Source organism: Canis lupus, chromosome 11 (assembly GCF_003254725.2).
Source record: "Canis lupus dingo isolate Sandy chromosome 11, ASM325472v2, whole genome shotgun sequence".
Classification (NCBI taxonomy): Eukaryota; Metazoa; Chordata; class Mammalia; order Carnivora; family Canidae; genus Canis; species Canis lupus.
Window position 1 is genome coordinate 62,390,430 of NC_064253.1, and position 23,219 is coordinate 62,413,648.

General features: G+C 49.2%; 1 protein-coding gene and 1 non-coding gene across 2 annotated transcripts; both read right to left on the reverse strand.

Moving 5' to 3' along the window:
* Nucleotides 1–10,748: 10,748 nt before the first annotated feature.
* On the reverse strand, nt 10,749–10,852 carry LOC118350357 (U6 spliceosomal RNA). The gene has a single exon (XR_004803995.1). It is a non-coding gene; the product is annotated as a U6 spliceosomal RNA (small nuclear RNA).
* A 6,769-nt stretch (nt 10,853–17,621) lies between these two features.
* On the reverse strand, nt 17,622–22,301 carry KLF4 (KLF transcription factor 4). Its single transcript, XM_025432729.3, has 5 exons — nt 21,931–22,301; nt 21,693–21,813; nt 20,101–21,109; nt 19,832–19,996; nt 17,622–18,724 (listed from the first exon to the last, which is right to left on the reverse strand). The coding sequence occupies exons 1-5, from the start codon at nt 21,933–21,935 to the stop codon at nt 18,549–18,551; spliced, it is 1,476 nt and encodes a 491-aa protein (XP_025288514.1). The 5' UTR covers nt 21,936–22,301; the 3' UTR covers nt 17,622–18,548.
* Nucleotides 22,302–23,219: the final 918 nt, after the last annotated feature.

Sequence of the window (23,219 nt, forward strand, 5' to 3'; positions counted from 1 at the left end):
ACAGATAAAGAAAATGTGTTATGTGCATACAATGGGATATTATCCAGCCTTAAAATCAGGAAGGAAATTCTAACAATTGTGACAATATGGATGAATTGGGGGACATCACACTGAGTGAAATAAGCCAGTCATAGAAGGATGAATACTGCATGACTCCACTTATATGAGGTATAATATGACTTCACTTAATATGAGGTATTCCACTTATATGAGACAAACATAGAAGCAGAAAATAGAGTGGGGTTGCCAAGGGCTGGGAGACAAGGAAATGGAGAGGTGTTGCTCAATGGGTATAAAGTTTCAGTTATGCAAGATGAATAGGTTCTAGAGATCTGCTGTACAACCCACTGCCTGTAGTTGACAATATGGTGTTGTGAAGGGGATCCCTGGGTGGTTTAGAGGTTTGGCCCCTGCCTTTGGCCCAGGGCGTGATCCTGGAGACCAGAGATCAAGTCCCACATCAGGCTCCCTGCATGGAGCCTGCATCTTCCTATGTCTCTGCCTCTCTCTCTCTCTCTCTCTGTGTCTCTCATGAATAAATAAATAAAATCTTAAAAAATATATATGGTAGACTCCTAACTCTGGGAAACAAACTAGGGGTGGTAGAAGGGGAGGTGGGCAGGGGGTGGGGGTGACTGGGTGATGGGCACTGAGGTGGGCACTTGACGGGATGAGCACTGGGTGTTATTCTATATGTTGACAAATTGAACACCAATAAAAAATAAATTTATAAAAAAATATATATGGTGTTGTGCACTTAAACATTTGTGAACAGTGTAGATCCCATGTTAACTATTCTTGTCACAAAAACTACACACACACATACACACACAAACGGGCCCGAGGAAACTTCTGAAGGTGATGGATATGTGTATTACCTTGACTGTGGTGATGGAATCATGGGTGTATGCATATGACCAAACTCATCAAATTTTATATATTAAATATATGCAGTTTTGGGTGCACAATTGTATCTCAATAAAACTGAATAAGAAACAACAACAACAAACTTGTTTTGTCCCCAAAGAGCTTGGGATACCCGGTGTATTTATTTGCTCAATAAAATGAATCCTTTTGGGAGCGAGTAAGGGATATTGTTTCATTCAACTTCCAGCATAAAAACAGAGACCGATGGTTCGATCCCGGGTTTCAGCACCAAAAAAAAAAAAAAAAAAAAAAAAAAACAACAGAGACCGGAAGTCATACTCCTCTTCCAGTAGAACTCTACGGAACACTGAAACACGGAGGAGATGGGGTGGCATTGGACATGGTTTAGCTCAGAAGCCAAAGGGCCAGTATACAGCTCAGCAAACTTTAATTCCCACTGTACAGAGAGACCAGTTAAAGACAAGGCTTTTTAAAAGTGGCAATGACTTGCCCTGGGCTAGAAGAAGACATAGGAAATTGCTTTGAATTGGATCCCTGAATGTGAAGCCTGACTCTACTGTGAACCAGCAAATCTCCTCTGCTCTCAGAGCCTCAGTTTCTCTGTCTGAAAATGAGGCTAACAAAACTATATGAGAGCTTGCCTGGGGGTGGGCCCTCAGCAACTGCTTCTCACTCATGCCTTTGGTGGGCTGACCCCAGAAGCCCCCATCGAATGGTTGCTGTGATTATCCCTGTTTTGCAGAGAGGTGACTACTGGGTCGCTTACTACATGCACCTCTCCTACCACATTGAAACACTGAGCCCACATAACAGCCCTTTGTGTGCTGCCCAGCATAGAAATTGGCACCCTGTAATTAATTAACAGATGCTCAGTAAATAGATTTTGTAAAAAAAAAAAAAAAAAAAAAGTATGACACAAAGAAAAACTTACATTTTGAGCAGCCTGGCACTTAGTAGTGCCAACCAACTGCCCTACTCTCGAGGATGACAAACGTTCTCATTTTTAGTTTGGCTTCTAAGTATGACCATCACCTGATAGTAACTTATTTTTGTTTTCTGTGAGTCAGAGAGCCAAAGACACTGTTCCCAAGCCACCAGGACAGCCTTTAAACAAAGGTCCCCATCAGGAATGGTTTGGATAAAGTAACAGCTTTCACACACCTTGTCACAATATAGGAAAACTTTAATTTGCTTCGCGCTATGTATTGGGAAAGTTCACGTCCTATCATTTCTATTTTTTTTAAAGTAGGCTCTGCACTCAATGTGGGGCTTGAAACTCAACCCTAACGTCAAGAGTCACATGCTCTACTGACTGTGCCCGCCAGGCACCCTGTATCCAATCATTTCTAAAGAGCCTCTAAGAATGCTTGCTCAGATGGCCAGCGAGCAGCCCCATGTCACAACCTAGGAGAGCAGCGCAGAGATGCGGCAGGACCAAGAGGTGGCTCTGTGCTGTGGAAATGAGCTCTGTGTCCTTCATTCTGCCTCCATGGGGTCCATCTGGAAAATGAACTGTGCTAAAGATGAAATAATACAAGAGACACAATAGTGCAATGTGACTGCCAGGGCCCCTGTAAAGATTGGATGCTGTGTTTTTGGTTTTTTCCCATTAGGAAAATGGGACACGATAGATTTTCAGAACAGGCTTGCGAGAGGCAATCCCAGGCATTGAACTCTGGAAAGATCCATCACTCTTCCTACATGCAAGGAGCCAAACTCTAGAAAGCAGGCTGGAAAGGCAAATCACAGGGCATGACATTTGACAAAGTGGAGGACAAGGAAGGAAAGCTTTCCCCTTCCAGAACTCTGCCAAGAGGGAAGCCCAGTTCAATCCAACGAGTATTCATTGGGCACCTGCTTGGTGCTTGAAACCAATAAGAAATTAGTATTTGCGGAACACCTATGATGTGTTTAGTGCTTTCATACACATGTATCTGTTCATCCTCACACTGGTCCATTCCAGAAGGTGTTGTTGCCTCAGTTTTTAAAGATAAGGTAACTGAGGCTCAAGGAAGTTGCAAGATGAAGACAGCCAGGAACTGGTAGGGGTGCCCCCAACAGCTGGGTCCTCTGACTGTACACTCTATTTATTACTCCACGGTCAGGAGTGTGCATTCTTATTTCTCACACTACTAATTTCCAAAAAAGGATGTGAGGTGTCTTTGGAAGGAGTTTCCAGGCGAGATGAAGTAGAGGGATCCCCGCAATTAAAGTCTCCTGCAGCCCAAGCTGGCTGGGTCAGACAGGTACATAGTAAGTGCTCAATAAAGGGCATATTGACTGACTGAGCACCTACTATGTGTTGTAAGAAAAGAGAACCTGGGTGTGTTGACTGCCTGCGTCTATAGGGACCTACCAGGTTCTGCAGGCACAGGTGTTCTGGGATCTGCGGCTGCCAGCTCCAAGTGAGGTTTGCCCTGAGCATCAACCATGTGCCAGGAATTCTGCATTTCTTATCTCACAGCAACTCTGTGAGTTGGGTACGATTATTCCTATTTTGCAATGAGGATATTAAGTTCCAAGAAGGGACTCTGAGTTTACAGTTACAGGCGGAGCTTGCGGCCTAGGAAGGCTGGATCCCAGCCGGGCGCTCAGGTTCCTTCTCCCCTTCAGAGGGGAGAGAAGCATCCCTCCCTGTCCTTGCCCAAACCTACCGGAGAAGAGGCAACATCAGTGAGCCCCCATCCCAGGCCCAGCCAGAAGAGGAGGAGGAGGGGGAGGAAGGGGAGGAGGAGTTGGAGGAGGAGGAGGGGGAGGAGGAAGAGGAGTTGGGGGGGGAGGAGGAGCAGGGGGAGGAGGAGGAGTTGGAGGAGGAGGAGGGGAGGAGTTGGAGGAGGAGGGGGAGGAGGAGGAGGAGGAAGGGAGGAGGAGGGGGAGCGCGAGGGGAGGAAGAGGAGTTGGAGGAGGAGGAGGGAGGAGGAGGAGTTGGAAGAGGAGGAAGATGAGGAGGAGGAGGAGGAGGGGGGGGAGGAGGAGGAGGGGAGGAGGAGGGGGAGGGCGAGGGGAGGAGGAGGAGTTGGAGGAGGAAGAGGAGTTGGAGGAGGAGAAGGGGAAGGAGGAGGAGGAGGGAGGAGGAGGAGTTGGAAGAGAAGATGAGGAGGTGGGAGGGGAGGAGGAGGAGGATGAGGAGGAGGAAGAGGAGGGGGAGGAGGAGAAGAGGGGGAGGAGGAGGAGGGGGAGGGAGGAGAAGGAGAAGGAGGGGGGGAGGAGGAGCAGGAGGAATTGAAGGAGGAGGAAGTTGGGGAGGAGGAGGAGTGGAAGGGTGAGGGGAGGAGGAGGAGTTGGAAGAGGAAGAGGAGTTGGAGGAGAAGGGGAAGGAGGGAGAGGAGGGAGGAGGAGGAGTTTGAAGAGGAGGAAGATGAGGAGGAGGACGGGGGAAGGAGGAGGGAGGAGGAGGGAGGAGGAGGGGATGGGGTGGGGAAGGAGGAGGAGGACGATGAGGAGGAGGATGAGGAGGCGGAGGAGGGGGAGGAGGAAGAGGAGTTGGAGGAGGAGGAAGCTGAGGAGGAGGAAGATGGGGAAGAGTTGGAAGGGGAGGAGGAGGAGAAGGAGGAGGGGGAGGTCGAGGGGCGAGGAGGAGGAGAAGGGGAGGAGTTGAAGGAAGAGGATCGGAGGAGGAGGAGGGGGGGCGGGGGCGAGGGCGGAGGAGGAGGAGGACGCTGCCGCCGTACTGAGTCCCTAAGCACCGGCGCGGGCCCCGCGCGCACGGGCTCCATTTCGTAGGTCCCGGCCGGGGTCCCCCCACTAGCCGAAGGGAGGGGCGCCCCGGGTCCCCGCGAGCAGGAGGCCGGGGAGGACGGCCGGCGCCGCGCCCTGGGACCCGACCTCCGACTCCGCGGCCCTGGAGCCCGGCCCGGAGCGTCCTGCGCGCGGCGTCCGGCGGGGGGCACTGCAGACCGCGCTCCCCGGCTCCCCGGCTCCCCGGCTCCCCGGCTCCCCCGCTCCCCGGCCCGGGTGTCCCCGCGCTCCCCGCCGCGCTCCCCGCTCGCCCCCCGCCCCCCGGGTGCCCCCGCCCCGCCCCGCCCCTGCACCTGGGCCCGAGCGCTCGCGGGGCCGGTCCCCCGCGCGGGGCCTGCGGGGCGCCTGCGGACGTGGACTCGTCGGGCTCCCACCCGCGCGGATGGGGGGACCCCGCGCACTTGGACGTGTGTCCGCGGCGGCCGCACCCACCGCGCCCGTGGCCCCCGTGTCCTGCTGCGGGTCCGCCCCCCCGCAGCCCGCTCACCGAATCCCGACTTTGAACCCAAAGGCGGCCGGAGCGCGTGGGGTCGGCCCCAGCCCGCGGGCGCCCCGGGCCTCCCCGAAATCCCTGCCAGCAGGCATCGCGGGCCAGGACAGAGCCCCCCACCCTCGGAGCAGCCGGGCGCCAGGCGAGTTAGGAGGCATCCTCCGCTGACCTTGACCCCTCCCCGCGGCCACCTGGGACCCTGGCATTCTAGGTGGGCAGTTTAACGAGGTGATAACGAAGTGCAAACGGCCTAGTAGCCTCCCGAATTGGGAGCCCGACGGAGGCTCCCTTTAGAGAGGGAATTTTATGAATAGGTCGCTCCCCTGGAACCCTGTTACCAGTAATAACCCCCGAATGTTAATTGGCCATAATTACCTTGTTAAAAGTCTCCTAGAAAAATAAAAATAAAAACCGAAAGTCTCCTAGACCCCTCCCAAGTTCTAAGAAGACGAGGGAAAGAAAGTGTCCGAGATTTACAACTGGGAGGGAAACATCATGTTACTTTCTGCATTAGGTTATACATTAGCATACTTGTTCAAGTGAATTTTCCGCTTTCAGCTTTTTAAATATCTTTCCAATTCCCAACTAGTCTCTGGAAATTTAAAAAGGGGCGGCAGGAGGATTGGTGATGTGTATGCCACAGATGGAGATGGAAAAGCTGCCCAGAACATGTTGACATTTTAAAAAAAGTTAACATCCCCCCACACTTTAAAACTACGATATTAGAACAGAGTATAATGGCAAAAGTTACTCGTAGAACATCTGTTCCTTCCAATGGGAGGATTTCTTTCCTGCCAAGAATTTATGAATTTTATATAGGAGCTTGGTTCTGTTTGGGGAAGGGAGAGGGAAGCTGGCCAAAGCAGCCCCCTCCTCAGCATGGAATGCAAGGATATTTTTCTCCTGACTTCTAGATGGTTTGAGGGGCTGCTGATGGGGCAAGAGTTGCCTTTCTGAAGGACGTGGCTGAGAGTGCAAAACCTCAAACAACTGCCACGCTCGGTTTCAAGTGAGTAGGACAGTACAAAGGAAGGTCAAAGCCATGGGACTTAAAGACAAGATTCCTATTCACAGGGGGCCTAATCTTTTTTAGAGGAGAAAGGAGAGCTTCTAATTGGGATAACACATAACCAACTGCTATCTGTTCATTCCAAGTGTTCTTTCATTTTCACATTGGCCAGATAGGCAGCTATCCATTCATCTCAAAAACCGAGTCAATCCCTTCATCTGCAGTCAATTGTCCTTTGCTTTTGCCCAATTGAGCCCGGTGACTGGAAGGTTTATCTTTCTAAAACCACCAGGGGGGTGCTCAGAAAAGCCATCTAAATGAATAGGACACTAAATGGATTAGCAGTTGAAACATTAATGAGTCTCTTTTGACTCAAAGCAGGTTTATCTAAGGAGATTTCCAATGGCCTCCTCTTCTGCAATTTAAAGAACCTTCCCCTATGGGGGAGATCAACTTTTTACATTTTGAAGACCGATTTATCTTTTTGATCACTAAGTGGAATGAATTTTTTTTCTTTTTGCCTCAGAAGATTTAAAGGAAACGGAACAAAACAAAACAAACCCTCTAATTAATCCATCTAAGTATCAAGAACCAAAGTGGTTCTGGGGTGCCAGGCTAGCTCAGTTGGTAGAGCATGGAACTCCTGATCTTGGGGTCATGAGTTCAAGCCCCACATTGGGTGTGGAGCCTACTTAAAGAAAAAAAAATCTAAAGTGTTCCTCTTTGACAGTGAGAGGAAGAAACCACCAACATTAAGGGTTTGGTGCATTTATGCAAGTCAACAAATATTTATTGAGTACCTGCAACATTGCCAGGCATTTTACCAAAAGTTGTCCTACCCCTCATTCTAGCAGGGAGCTAAACAATAAATGGATGCAGCATATGTGTACATCTCAAGTAATGATAAGTCCCATGAGGAGTAAATCAAGCATGTGAATGAGATAGAGAGCAGCAGAGGCAGGGTGGGATGGCTTTCAGTATGGTCAGGGAAGGCTGCTCCAAGCAATTGATGTTTGAATGGTCCTTCTAAAGTTTTCTCAATGGAAATATACCCCCCCCCCCACACACACACACACGAATGCTTTACCAAGTTGGGCCTGACTATATATACATGGTGTTTCCGTGTCTCTTTAATTTCAGAACAGTCTTTTTGTGTGTAGAATAATAATCCATGACTCAAGAACATGGGGCTCTGTAGAATTGGGTATAATTCCAAGCCTCGCTGCTCAGTGGTTATGTGATTCTAAGTTCTCTTTGCCTTAGTTTCCTCCGCCTTAAAGTGAGGGGAATACTATCGCCTACTTCACAGGGCTATTGTGGGAACTAAATGAGAAAAGTGTATGTCAAATGCTGAATATAGGAACAGCATGTAGCAAACCTCAATAAATGTTAGCTCTTATTATTTACCAGATAGTTTTAATGGAGCATGGTAGTCCATCCTAAGGATGTACTAGGACTCACTTAACCATTGCCCTACTGTTGGACACAAAGAATTGAATACAAACCAAAGTCAGATGATATGAATGAACAACAGGGGAAACAACCAGCGACAAAACAAAACCCCTGAATGTAGAAAATGTGCCAGCTCAACACATTTTCTAGGAGAGACTCATTTCCCTTCTGACATCCCCGTTGCTGAATCACATCCACACATTAAAAATCTGTCCATTTGCCAGGTTAGGGGATCCCTAGGTCTTGTCTATGAATTTATGGCCACTTTACAGTTTCATGTGCCGGCTGGGGATGAGGACCTGGAGAAGTCGGGCTAGAATGAGTTCCTGCAGTGACATAAGTGTGGGGTGCTTAGGCCTCAGCCGCCTCCCTTGTGCAGAGGATCCTTCAGGTGACACATTCTGGAACTTCTTTCCAGCTGTCATTCGCTTGTTCCTTGAGTACTAGCTAGCTTCCAGACTGGGCTCCTGTGTTCTAAAGAGTCTTCCCTGCTTCTGAAATGGCTCTCTGAGTCATTTGTTCATACCCTGTGGCATACACTCAGATCTATTTTAGGTTGAGATCCCGTTTAGGGGAAAAGGGATTATCTTCAGATATTGGGAGCATCAGGAGAATGTTGGCAGAGCACTTTGGAAGATGGCAAAGAGGGAGTGTCTCCCATGGGACAGAACTGAGGACGTGGGCTCAAAGCACAGCATGCCAACGGGCCACTCCTTTCAGCTAACTTCTCCAATGAAGGGGGCTTCAGAACGTGTGATCTTCGGCAACAGACACTTTCTTAGGCTCACCTCCACTAGGCTGGGCTATCAAGAGGGCTGCTAGTCTCTGTTCTAACTGATTACATGTATAAAGGGCTTTGGAATCAGTGAATGAAATATTTGAGAAGAAAAGCAATGGCTTATTTACTCTTGATGATTTTATAGAGGCAGTGGGGATGCTGTGATGCAGAAGCAGATTGTCCTTTCTTGAGTCATTTCCCAAACTGGAGCATAGAAGAATGTGGTGTATTTTTAATAGAATGACAGATAAGATTACTTGCTTCTATTAGCAAGAGCAATGGGTAAGGTCAGTCTTGTCCATGGAGCTTCCAGTGCACCAAACATATCCCCTGTTTAGATTAAAAAATAAGCACATCCCAAGGAGGTGAGGAGCAGATAATCCTCCAAATGAAATTAGCTTTACTTTATCTGGGAGGCAATTTTGATGTGGCTGAGAGAGCCTGGGGATAGGAGCCAGGTAGACCAGAGTTCTGATCACAGGAGAGGGTGTGTGATGTTGGACAAGTCACTTGACTCCTCTGGGTTTCAATCTTCTCCGCTACAAAATGGGTATGATAATAAATTCTTAAACACCTAGCAAAATTCTGGACATGTCATAGGTGTTCGATGAATGCGCATACTTTCCGTCAACCTCCAGCTCATTCAACCAGCAACTCCAAATGCCAAGCACATTCATCCTGACGCACAAGAAATGCTTTCCTGTGGTCAATGATGATAAAGGAGCAAGAAACTGAAGAGTTGAAAAGAAAACAAACAAACAAATAAACCACACGTCCTAAGCCCACAACCTAAGAAATCGTCCCTCCTCACGCAGTTTCTATTCTAGGTTTTAGGTTGCCAATCTGGGAATACTGTCAAAGCAAATATTAGTTAAAAGTTGTTTACCAAGGGACAGGTAGTTAAATATTGTGTACAGCTGAGAGTATTGTTATCGCAATCCTAAAATAATTTTTCTCAAACCTTTATTTATAAAGGAAGACGTTGGACAGAAGTGTTCAAATGTGTCCTGAGGCGGTCGGAGGATATTTTTTCATGTCATTTCCTTTTGTAGACCGAGTGTCTGATTGGACCACTGTAATGCTTTCTTTTTTGGTTGTTTTTAAACAAAGTGCCCGTGTATTCTGATTAAGGAAATAAATGAAATGTGTGCGTACCTATACCTGTGAATTATTTCTCAGTTCCTAAAGAGATTACTCAATCAGTATTGTCAGGGCCCGAGAAGACTCCACGGTTCATACAGAAAATCAATCTATCACACTCCCTTTAATCAGTGCAAACATTCGGCCAAGCCATTCTATCACTTTTTTTTTTTTAACGTACAGTATCGATTGTGTATCAGGAGGAGAAAATGAAAATAAAGAACTCTAAACCTGGAAGAGGTCGTCCATTTCCAAATGCAAATTGAGATCCAAACATTAAACAATAGGGATCGTCTAATCCTTTTACAAAGGCACAAATTGCAAATCAGACTCCCAAGCCAGAGTGGCTTTTGCCTAACAAAGTCTTTAATGCAAAGAATCCCTTAGGCAAAGCCTCCTCTGTGTCTACAATCTTTGGCACCAAAAGAGCCTTAGATGTCAGTTATGCTCCCTAGCTATAAAGTTAATTGTCCTTGAAACAAAATCAGGTTGTCCCCCTGGTCCAGATATACAATCTCTAAACCATATGAAGGTGTCTTGGTTTGCAGATTAAGCTTCATTTTACCTGAATCATTAATTCCAACACAACTTTGAAATATTCTGTTGAATAAGGCTGAAACCTCCACGCTGAACCTGAATAACACGTTTTAACATGCTTTAACATGCACCTGATAAACAAGTTGGATGTATCTAAAATAATAAGCAATCAAGAAAATTGTAGGGGAAAAAAATGGTATATGTCGTTGTAGTTAATGTGGTTGAGTCTGTCAGAGAACTATCCAATCACTTTCTAAGAGAGGTAAATAATTTTTACTGGCTAGGATGCTGCTTTTCACTTAAGCTACACTTTCTACCCCCCTATGGAGCCATTGTACCAGGAAAAAAATATCCGCAGACTTGTATATTTATATATGCTTGTTCATTTTTGGTTCCCTTGCCCTTTGCACCAGTGGCTGGTCAAGTAGGTCTTTGAGCAGATTGTATGTGTTTGAATGGAATTGCATGGGAAGAGAAAGAAGCAGAACAAAGCCAGAATTATATAGTAACACTTTTATGGAATGGCTCCTGTGTTCTCCATAGAAGGGTACAGTGCTAAGTATCATAGTACCTGTCTTAGCTGGCTGGTCAGCACAACACTAACAGAAGAACTATAGAGAACAATGGAATACTTTTTTGGACATCAGCTCACAGTGTTACACTGAATTTAGAATGTTTTTTATTCCCTCTCTTTTTTTTTTCTTTTTTTTTTTTTTAGTTATATGGGACACTTCATGAATTTGCATGCCATCCGTAGGGGGCAATGCTAATCTTCCCTGTGTTGTTCCAATTTTAGTCTCTGGGCTGCTGAAGGGAGCACCAGAACTTTCCTTTTAAAACCATCCTTTTTGCGTGGTGTGTTTTAAATTCTTTATTTCCCACCTAAGCTTCCCTTGGGTTCTCAGGATACAGACGTCTGCCGCTGGGCTATTAACTGAGACTGAGGTACTCAGTGGTTGGTGTTCTGATCTGGACTTGATGTGACCTTGGGCAAGCCTAGTTTTTTAGGTGGGCCTCCATTTTCTCCTGGAGTCTAATGGTCTTGAAGACACTTTTCTGCTCAGAAAGTCTGTAATTTTATTTATGCCTTTATTTGTTACAAAGTCTACGTAATTTTATAGTTCTACAGTTTGCAATCTGTTCCCCATTCCTCTGTGAGCCAGCGAGGAGGCATTTGTCAAGTTCATGCACTGTGTCCTCGACTCAGTTTATGTAGATATGTTCAGAAGTCAGAAAACTACTGTCATGCAAGCAGCAAGGAGAGTTTCAAGCTTGAAAAGCCTCAGACCAGGTGGGTGGTGGTTGCACAGCCATTGATGGATGACCCTTCCTTATTGGGGTAGACTGGGCCACCCAAGATCCTACAGCCTAAAGCGCCTTGGTTAAGCTTTTAAAGTGTGATTTAATCAAACAAAACTTCATTGACATAGGCATACAAGACACTTATAATTTTGCCCTAGAAAGGAGGCACAGTGGGGGCGCCTGGGTGGCTCAGTCATTAAATGTCTGCCTTCAGCTCAGGTCTTGATCCTGGGGTCCTGGGATCAAGTTCTGAATCAGGCTCGCTGATCAGCAGGGAATCTGCTTCTCCCTCTGCCTCTGCCACTCCTCTTGCTCCTTCTCTCTCTCTCTCTGTCAAATAAATGAATAAAATATTAAAAAAGAAAGAAAGAAAGAAAGAAAGAAAGAAAGAAAGAAAGAAGAAAGAAAGAAAGAAGAAGGAAGGAAGGAAGGAAGAAGAAGAAGAAGAAAGAAAGAAAGAAGAAAGAAAGAAAGAAAGAAAGAAAGAAAGAAAGAAAGAAAGAAAGAAAGAAAGAAAGAAAGAAAGAAAGAAAGAAAGAAAGAAAGAAAGAAAAGAAAAAAGAAAGAAAGACACAATGGACCTCCTAGGATGAGGATAAAATCTTGCCTTTTTCCAAATTTTGGCTTCCTGAAGCCCATGCTTAGTGGTCCCGCTTCCTATGGATCATCTGACACCCATCTGCCTCCCCTAAACCACAACGAACCCCCCCAAATGAGCAAAATTATTTCCAGAATCAATGCAGAAAATCACCTGGCAAGGGGCACCTGGATGGTTCAGTGGTTGAGCATCTGCCTTCGGCTCAGATAGTGATCCCGGGGTCCTGGGATCAAGTTCCACATCGGACTCCCCACAGGAACCCCTCTTTCTCTGTGTCTCTCATGAATAAATAAAATCTCAGGAGAGAAAGAAAGAGGAAAAGAAAGAAAATAAGAAAGAAAGTCACCTGGCAAGAAAGAGTCCTCTGAAAAGAGATGCCAGGACTTGGGGCTAAGTATCCAATAACTGATTGTTTTCAATTAAATCCAGTAACTTTGGGTTTTCAAGGACAAATAAGGAAAACTTCCAGTGCCCTTCAGGAACTCATTGTCTGTTGGAGGAGCCAGACCCATAAAACTTTGTAGTATATGAGGATAAGAATTTAATGACAGATCTACATCAATCAAATGAAAGAGACTTTAAATAAAAGCTGGGCTTTGAAGGATATATAGGAGCTTGTCAGGAGACTATGGATTTTTCCAGAAGCAGCAGAGACCGGTATCTGTAAGCAAAGGCTCAGAGGCTGAAACAGGCACGGTGCATTGGGGGTCAAGGGTAGTTTAGCATGGCTGGCACAATTAAGAAGTAATTGGATATTTAAGGAGAGGATACTGGAGACGAGGTAGGGGCCAGAGTTGGAGGGTTAACCATTTCCATCTTTACCCACCAGGAACTGGGGATCGTGGGAAGTTAAGGAGTAGGGGAGGCAGTGGCTGGATCTGTTTGACCAGGAGAGCCATGTGCTAGGCCAGAGCTGGAGATAAAAACAGGAACTCTTTCTTCCACCTCCATCTACAAGTAGATTGTGCTCATAGTTAGAGTGACCAGCTCAAGAAAGGTGTGTGGGAAATCAGGCTTCCCTGTCAGTCTACCTCAGAATAGCACATTGGTTGGGAGATAGAAAGTCTGGGTGGGGCCTTTTGACTCTGTAGAGGATAATATTGGATGTTAGAAAAATCCTTCTGAGCTGGGGTGTATCCATTTTGCATGTAACTGTACCCGTCCAGCAGACTGAAGACTGAAGTATTAGGAGAGAAATGCTTTGAGTATGTCAGCAAGAAGGAGAAACAAAAACCAAACACTAATTCATACAGGGAATCTCAGTTTCCCGTTTCATAAAATCCCACCCCTACCTTCGTTTTGTGAGGACCTACTGAGGTAAAGTAGAATGTAAAGGCTTCATAGGTCTCATAGGGGTGTGCAGAAGGCAGGGGTTACTAACACACCAGCAGAAAGTGACCTGGTCAGACAAGCTGTCTGCTGATTGAAAAAAATCCCCTCCATCTGTCATGTCTAAGAGACTCTGCTTCGTGGCTTGCACCGGTTCACTTACCTCTCTAGCTTTCAGCGAGTAGATCTAGAGTTCCTTTGATACCTCTGTAAAGTCATTTACCCAGTTTAGCTTTTGAGTGGGTTGAGTGTCTGCCTTAGGCTCAGGTTGTGATCCTGGGGTCCTGGGATCAAGTTCTACATCAGGCTCCCCACGGGAAGACTGCTTCTCCCTCTGCCTACGTCTCTGCCTCTCTGTTTCTTTCATGAGTAAATAAAATTAAAAAAAAAAAAAAAAAAGGGAGTATTGTAGATATAGCATCCGAGTGTCGCAGCAGGCTGGCCCCATTCAGTAATGTGTTGATCCATTGCCAGTGAGTACAGATTCAAGTATCATAGGTGATGTAGGTTTTATTACCCCACTCAAACCCCCTGGGCTGGACAGGCTTGATTATTTGTCCTAATTGATTTTAGATCATTGCCAAACCTCCACCTGAGGCTCCATCCAGCTATCGATCTATCTACCTATCTACCTACCTACCTACCTATCTACCTCCCTACCTATCTACCTACCTACCTACCTACCTACCTACCTATGTAGATAGAGCTATTTCTCTTGTCTCTTGCTCTCTTTAGATGATATCATGCACTACGGAGATGAAAAGAGACATAAAAGGATGACAAATGACCCTCACGCTTTAGGGTATCATTATAATTATTGTGTGGTACCAGTGAAAAATGCTCTGCTACCTATAATCAGATGTCAAAGGGATCCTGGAAATGTGAAATTACTTTTTGTTATGAAGTTGTGTTTGTATTTATTTCCTCCTTTTCCTTTAAGAACAAGTGGCGAAGGACATTTGGGAGGGCAGGTCGCAACATGCTGACTTGTCTAGGGTGCCGGAGAAGACTGAGGCGATTTGAAAAAGTATTACATCAACGGTATTGTGGAAAACAATTAGAAAGGTGGCCCCCGCTGTATGTGATTCCAGAGAAGCAGTTTGATTGATGCTCCTACCCTATGCGCCCTCCTCTGCCCAACTGAGCTAACCAGCTCTGGTAGGCCTTCTAGATATCAGCCTGAAAGATTTATGCGAGCACGGCAGCTGTTGGGTAGTTCTGTATTTTGACTGCAACAGGGGCATTGAAGCTCTAGGTGCCTTCATCAGGATTTAAGAATTTATTAGTTTTTCAGATGTTAAGGAATTTATTCAAGATTTACTTTTTTGTTCTAAAGTAAAGGCTTCCGAAGAGTGTTTGCTTCCAACTTTCGTTTTAGTTTCACTTAATATATATATATAAAAAAAAGAGGCTTTATTTGTTTATTTATTTATTTTGAGGCTTTATTTTCATTCGGCATCCTGGTTGTCGCAGTAGTTCCTTTGCATTTTCACAGGTAGATCATTCCGTGATATATTCCACAGCATCCATTATGTAGAGAGCTCTTGGTGGTTTTATATGAAATATGAGTGGGATGACTCTGCACGTGAACGGTGAGTGATAGATTCATAAACAAACTTTAGGAGGCAGATATAGTCAGTTTAGCACTGCAAAAACATGTCACTATTCACTCGTCTCTAGAAGGTGCTAAGAAAGTCTGAATAAATAAAATACATAATAAAATGATTAAAGAATGGAATATGTAAGCTAAAAAGGTTTGTGGAGGACTGGACGGTGTCTATGGGTGTTTAAGGGAGGGAGGAGGGGGGAGAAACAGAATATGGACAAGTTGACGTAGGTATGTGTGGTGGCGCATTGAATGGGGCTTCAGAAGCCAGAACATACGATAGAACAGGTGGCTGACCCAGGCCTGCTAAATTTAGTTACTCCCGTATATCAAAATACAACAGGTACCATCACAGCTTGTTTTAAGTTTCCCTGTGGACTCGCTTCCGTGGCAAAAGGACTGCATCACCCGGGCTTTCTTTTTCCTTTCTTTTCTTTCTTTTTTTTTTTTTTTTTAATATTTTATTTATTTATTTATAAAATAAATAAGCCCGATGTGGGATTTGATCCTAGGACTCCAGGATCATGCCCTGGGCTGAAGGCAGGCGCTAAACCGCTGAGCCACCCAGGGATCCCTGGGGGCTTTCTTATATGTAAAGAAATTATATGTAAACATTGTTGATCTCCAAATATGAAATAACATCACATGTTTCTAAGTTGGAACAATTTTCGAATGGAAAAAAAAAAAAAAAGATTCCCTCGACCATCCTACTTGAGATGGTGAAGATTCCTGTTTTAACAAACCGAAACGTTATTAATTGTAGGGAGGTTCAGCAGGTTTTCAGGGAGAAAGCCTATTTTGCTGGACAGGAAGAGAGAGACCGAAAAAGTCTGTTGATGTGTAGGCAACACTATTGTTCCTCTTTTGTGTTGTGTGTGCACAAGTTAAAATCTAGGACATATAAAATTAAATGTCATAAGGAAAATGTAATAAGCAGGCATCTCAATTGTTAGGTGCTCTTTATTATACAGTATAAACGGCTCTGTAATGTGGTAATGACAGGACACCTTAGCGCTCAGAACTGATAGGTATGAGAGTAAATAGTTTTGGCTATTTGTGCACATTGCATCGTTCTGTCCCGTGCCATTTTTGGAAAATCTTCCTTTTTCATCGTCGCTATTGAAGCTTGCCTTTTCGGGCTAGAAAAGATTCATGTGAGTGATGTTTCCCTATGACATCAGAAGAATCTTATTATGTTCTGCTATTTGGAGATGTTTCTCCTTTTTGAGGGAATAGGCACTTGGCCAACATGAAGATGGTATCAGCCATTCAGTAAACACTTTTTGTACACAACCCTGTGCCCGACGTCTCCGTACGAGAGAAAGGTGGATCACAACAGCAACAACCACAACGTAACACGAAGAAAAACGCATTCCAATGCAGGCTTCTTGTTTAAATAGCTTTAATTGCTTTTAAAAATAAAGCCTAAATATTTGCACCTGCCTTCTTAAACGGTTCTCCCACGTTAAATACTTATTTGGAAACGGTAGAAAATCTAAATGGAGAAAACCAGGGTTAATATTTTGGCATTTCCTTCCAGTCCTTCCTCTTAAAGTTTCTGTTGCTTCCCTCTCTCCTTCAATGCACACACCAACTTATACAATTGGAATCATACTGTTTATACTCCTAGATCCTGCTTTTTCCACTTAACATACCACGAGCATTTTTCCATGTCATTAAATATGCTTTGAATATGTTCTTGGCCACATAAAATTCCATCCTATCAATGCACCTGTTTTCTTTTAAGCTAAGACACATGCCATGTTTTCCAGTCATGCTGGACTCTTAAAAGCCAAGGGGAAAAAAAAAAAACAGTTGATCCACCATGAGGCGCTTCTGAATTTATTCTCTTGTTTATAAGATGCCCCTACACTTCTGGACACGACATATAATAGATAGTTAATAAGCAGCCTAAGGAAGAGGCCAGTCAGCTTGTTTGCTTGACCATGCTGGTCACCCGCATCACCATTACGAACGCATGAAGGGTCAACAAGTGTCACAAGTGCTTTTTCCATTTTGTAACTGAAGCAAACAAAATTCACTCTTGTGTGCTCACCTCAAAAAAGGATCAGTACAATTTTAAAATTGAGTAACTTTGGAAATACGCTACAGGCTTACAAAAACACCAAAGATGTACTTAAATTCACTTTACGCGTAGGTTTTGTGACTGAGTCATTTCTAATTAACGCGTTTCAATCTGCAGGATCTACGGAGGACGGGTGAAGTTTTAAAATACTCTGCCAGAAAATCTGGTTCTGACCTCTTTAGGACTAGAACTAGTCTCTGCAAAACACACACACACACACACACACACAAACACAAAGCATAAATGAATCCTTTAATCCTCAGGAGGGCACTGTGGAACTACATTCTTAGGGTTCTCTGCTGTGGGAAGGTTCTTTTGTTCCTCAAATTGTTCTGAGTGCAAGGCTGGCCCCCTGAGAACGATTTTTATATTTTCGTTAATTTTTAAAGAGAAACCACAGGGATCTCTTAAAATATGAAACTGGAACTATGTATTTGATGACTACTTTTCTATTAAACTGAGCCGTTCCTACCTGGAGATTCACACTCAGGTAAGGAAATTGCTTTTGCGTACTTTTACGTACGTTTGGGGAAGAGCAACCTAAACCAGGTTCGGTTTACCTCTGTGATCTCCAATATTCAGCTTCCAGCCTTACGTTAAGTTCGACAGTACTTACTGAACTTTCTGTGACATGCTTTTCCAGGGGGAAGAACAGAACAAAAACAATGTTCAGATAAAATATTATAGGTTTATTTAAAACTTAATTCTCACCTTGAGTATGCAAAATACAAACTCCACAAAATGTTCATTTTTTACTTTGTAGTTTACAAATATACAAAATAGAAGTTTGCTTAAATTTATATTACATATTTATTAAGGCAAGGAACTATATAGAAAAAAACATTTGTTCTGCTTAAGGCATACTTGGGAATAAACCATTGTACAAATTATTGCACATCTGAAACCACAGTGCATTAACAGACTGTCTGCATAAAAAATGTTAAAGTAAACCAGGCGTATTTACCTGACTTAGGTCATAAATGTAGATCGGAAGACAAAAATAGATTTTCCTTGTCAAAGTATGCAGCAGTTTGAGAACTTTGGCTTCCTCATTTGGTACCTTTAGAACCAAGACTCACCAAGCACCATCGTTTAGGTTATTAAAACACATTTTCTGTACCTGAATTTCTTCCTCTTCGTCTAATATCATAATAATGGCTTTTAGAAGGCAAAGAAAATACAAGGTGATCTTTATGCTTATATTGCATCGAAACACAATTCAAGGGAATTCTGGTCTTCCCTCCCCCCATCTCATGGATCTAATTTATACCCTGATATCCACACCTTCCAGTCACCCCCCTTTGGTGTTTTGTAAGTCCAGGAATATTTCAAGTTGGATTTAGAATTGGAATGATAGAAGATCCAGTCACAGACCCCATCTGTTTCTTTGATTTGTCTTCTGGTTTCCTGTGTCTCCTGATTATCCACTCACAAGTTGGCTTGTTGGGAACTTGACCATGATTGTAGTGCTTTCTAGCTGGGTTCCTCCCCTCCCCAGGGTGGGAGGGAAGACAGTGTGAAAGGTAAAAACAAAAACAAAAAAAAAATACTGAATTCTCTTCTGGCAGTGTGGGTCACATCCACTGTTTGGGGATTTAAAAGTGCCTCTTCATGTGTAAGGCGAGGTGGTCCGACCTGGAGAAGGCCCTGTCGCACTTCTGGCACTGGAAGGGGCGGTGCCCGGTGTGTTTGCGGTAGTGCCTCGTCAGTTCGTCCGAGCGGGCGAATTTCCACCCACAGCCGTCCCAATCACAGTGGTAGGGTTTCTCACCTGGGAGAGGAAGAGAACGGCCCCCCCTGTTGAAGCCATTGTCGAGTAATGCACAATTGGCTAAAACTGGAGGCCAAATACCAAACCAACTCCCCAAGCACCCCACTCTGAAAGAAGCCAGCAATGTTTCTGGACCCCCTCAAGGCCCTATTAAATTTCAGATCATAAATAGGAATACTAAGCTTAAAGCATTCTTTTTGATTTTTTTTTTTTTTTAGGGGAAGAGACCTACACTTCTATATTGCTAACATTTTCACTCTTTGGAGGCCAAGCGTCACAGGGGAGGGAATGAATTTGGGAGCTAACTTGTCTCTTCCACCCAAACCAAGAGATAGTCTCCTATATCCACCACAACTGGGTAGAAGCCACCAGCACCGACTTTTTTCTGCGTAAGCATTTCTGGTATTTTAATGAATCCTACACCTACACGACCTTATGTACCTACACTTAGGTGACATGGAAATTCTCCGCAGTGACCATCCTAAACCACAATCTTAGCAATCATAACCATTCAATTCTTGGAATTTAAATAGAACCTACTTATGAAAGCTTAGAAAAATAAAAGGAGTGCGAATCTGGGAACAACCAGCGAAGTCTGTTTTGAAAAATTAAAAACTGATAACAAGACCTAACGTACTTTTTGTACCACAGCACGGAATTTCTCTTTTTAAGATTTTATTTTTTAAGTATAATCTCTATGCCCAACTTGGGGCCGGAACCCACAACCTCGAGATCAAGAGTTGCACCCTCCACTGACTGAGCCAGCCAGGGGCCCGCGCAAAGTGTCATTTCTTGATAACAAGGGCAGTGGCTCGCTCAAACCAGGTATGAGAGGCCCAAATGCAGCCTGGAATCTCCCTGCCTTTCAAAAGCCTAACAGAACTGCGCAGGTTCAAGCACCGATACCATCCATCAAGCAAAGGGCTCTTGGGCAAAAAAGGAGGCGCCAGTTTGCTTTGCTGTTCTGTTCTGTCCTGTGATCCAGGAGATGGAGGAGATAGGCTGCACCCCACATCCCAAGGGAGCCCCTGAGAAGTGCCCAGTTGGCCTGCACACTGACACCCCCCCCCCCCCCCCGCGCCCCTTTGGCAGCTTCTGTTCTCCTACCTGTGTGGGTTCGCAGGTGTGCCTTGAGATGAGAACTCTTCGTGTAGGTTTTGCCGCAGCCCGCATAATCACAAGTGTGAGTGGCTGTCCTTTTCCGGGGCCATGACCTTCTCCCCCTCTTTGGTTTCGGCTCCTCCGGCATGCAGGAACCAGGAGGCATGAGCTCTAGGGGTGGAGAAGGTGGGGTGAGCATCGTCCCCTGAGCCCCCGGAGGGCCGGCTGACGCAGGGCTCCCCAGCCCCCGAGCTATACGGATCCCCAGGACTGACCTTGGTAATGGAGCGGTGGGACCTGTGGCTGCATCTGGTCTGGCAAAAAGGGCGGGTAGTTGGGCCCGGGGTGGGGGTGAAAGCCCGGGGGGAGTGGTAGGGCGGGGTGACAGTCCCTGCTGCTCAGCAGTTCCTCGGCACCCAGGGTCGGGGTAGTCCTGCTGGGGAGCTGCCGCCCCAGGGGGAAGTCGTGCGCTGGCGGCCGGTGGCCGTTGCTGAGAGGGGGTCCGGTGCCCAAGTGGGCCTCCAGGGGCCGGCCGACCGTGCACGACGAGACCGCCTCCTGCTTGATCTTGGGGCACATGCGCGGCGGGCCGCCGCTGTAGGGCGCCACGACCACCGGGTGGCTGCCATCCGGGCTGCCCTTGCTAACACTGATGACCGACGGGCTGCCGTACTCGCTGCCGGGGGCGCTCAGCGACGCCTTCAGCACGAACTTGCCCATCAGCCCGCCACCTGGCGGCTGCGGCTGCTGCGGCGGAATGTACACTGGGTCCAACTCGGGCCGAAGGAGCTCAGCCACGAAGCCGCCCGAGGGGCTCACGTCGTTGATGTCCGCCAGGTTGAAGGGGGCCGTGGGAGGGGGCACGGGCTCCCGGCTGTAGAGGAGGCCGCCGCCGCCGCCGCCGCCGCCACCGCCGCCGCCCGGCGCCACGCCCGGGTCCCCCCCGGCCCGGATCGGGTAGCTGAAGCTGCAGGTGGAGGGTGCACTGGCCGCACCGCTGCTCGACGGCGAGGACGACGACGAGGCCGACGCCGACGAGGACACGGTGGCGGCCACGGACTCCGGGTGGGACAGCGAGTTGGAGAGGATGAAGTCCAGGTCCAGGAGGTCGTTGAACTCCTCCGTCTCCCTCCGGGGTAGCAGAGCGGGGTTGCTGCCGCCACAGGCCGCGCCGACTCCGCCGCCTTCCAGGTCGGGGGCCACGGTCGCCGCCGCCAGGTCGTAGGGGCGGCCGGGGAGCACCGGGGGAAGTCGCTTCATGTGCGAGAGCTCCTCCCGCCAGCGCTGCGGGCACAGGACGGGAGAGGGGCCGTCGGTGCGGGGCCGGGCCGGCGGGGAGCGGCTGCGGGGGCCCGCGCTGCAGTCCCGGCCCGGCCCCGGGCCCCGCGGGGAGGCGGTGCGTCCGCCTGGAGGGTGTGGGCGTGTGTCCGCCCGACTGCGTGTGAGCCGGCGCCTCGGGCTCGGCAGCCCGGGTCCTCCCGGCCGGATCCCGGGGTGGCCGAGGGGCTCCGCCTGCGCCCCCGCCAGCAGCCCCCGCCCACGCGCCAGGCTCGCTCGGGCCCGGGCGGCGTCCGCGGACGCACCCGCCTCCCGGCCGGTGGCCCCCGCGCCGGCCCTGCCGCCAGCGCTCGGAGACGTGTGCCGGCCCGGGGCGCACCCCCGGCGGCTCCGCGGCGGCCGGACCACACGCACGTACGCGGGGCCGAGGGCGCGGAGGCCACCCCGGGAGCGCGGCGGGGCCCGGGCCCGTGCGGTGGCCGCTCCTTGCCCGCGCCGGGCGCCTCCCCGTGACCCCGGGGCTCCGCCCGTCCCCACCGCAGCCGCAGAAGCCCCCCGGACGCTCCTGCCCTTTCGGGGCCACACTCACGTTATTCGGGGCACCTGCTGGACGCAGGGTCTTCTCCCTTCCCGCCGGGCCGGACGCGAACGTGGAGAAGGACGGGAGCAGAGCGTCGCTGACAGCCATGTCAGACTCGCCAGGTGGCTGCCTGCGGGCCGGGGTGGGGCGCAGAGGCGGGGGTCAGGGGGCCGCGCTCCGACGCCGCCCAGGCGCGGCCCCCGGGTCCGCGGCCGTCGCCCCTCCCTGCGCCCCGCGCCGCACCTACCTCATTAATGTGGGGGCCCGGAAGGTCCTCGGGAGTCCGAAGCAGTGGGGGTACCCAAACCCCAAAGTCAACGAAGAGGAGAAAAAAAAAAAAAAAGACGAAGCCAAAACCAAAAACCCCAAACTGCCCGAGATCCTCCTTTGGATTAAATATAAACGGGAGATGCCTTTTGCTTGCTTGCTTGCTTTTTTTTTGAAAAGTTCCTCTGTACACAAAAGTTCTTAGAAAAGTTGTAAACTCGTAAAAGCAGACGATGAGCCGAGGCGCGTAAGTAGGTCCGTGGCCGAGCTGCGCTGCGCTCCCTCCGACTCAGCGGCGTCCTCCACCGCTGCTGTCGCGGTCGCGGTCGCGGTCGCGGGGGCCGCGGCGGTCGCCGTGGGCGCGGGGGCCGCGGCCGGGCTGGCGGGCGGGCGGCGCCGCCAGGTGAGACTGGCCGCGGTGGCGCGGGGCTGCGGACGGGGCGGCGGCGCGGCGCGCGGAGTCCGGGGGGCCGAGCGGGGCGCGCGCGGCCATGGGCGCTGGCCGCGGGCGGTGGGTGGGTGGGGGGCCGGAGGGGCGGGGAGGGGCGCTTGGCGGCTCCCGGGGCCGCCGCCGCCCGCCGCCGCCTCTGCTCCCCGCGCGCCCGCAGCCGCGCTCGCTCTCTCGGGCCGGGGAACTGCCGGCGGCCGCCGCGCGCTCCTTACTTAACTTCTCGGCTCCCGCCCTACCCCGCCTCCTCCCCGCGGTGCGCCGCGGCCCGCCGCCAGGCCCCGCCCCTCCCTTTCTTCTCCCCTCCCTCCGCGGCCCCCCCGCGCGTTGCCATGGCAGCTAAATAAACAAACTCGGCGCACGTGGGGGCGGGGGAGAGGGAGGGGCGCGGGCGGGGCCGGGCCGAGCCGTGACGCCAGCCCGGCAGCTGGCGGGCAGGAGCCGCGCTGACGCCGGCGGCGGCGGCGGCGGCGGCGGCGGCTGCCCGGGCGCGGGGCGCGGGCCGCGGGCGCGAGGCGCGGGGCGCGGGCTGCCGGGGAGCTGTGCGTCGCCGCGGCCCGCTCTGCGGGGCCGAAGCCCGTGGCCGAGGGGCCCGCCGGGGGCGGAGGGGTCGGTGCGGCCTCCGCGCCCCGCCCCCACCCCCGCTCCGGCCGCGCTCGCCGCGCAGTCTGCGCGCTGGAGAGAAGCGCGATTATCCGCGTGACTCACGCGGCCGTCCGTCCCTCCCCTGCGCGCGCAGCGGCCCTGCCGGGCCCCGGGCCTGGACCCGCGGGGCTCGCCGTGGCCGCCCGGCGCTGCGGCGGCAGTGGGAGCCGGAGGGA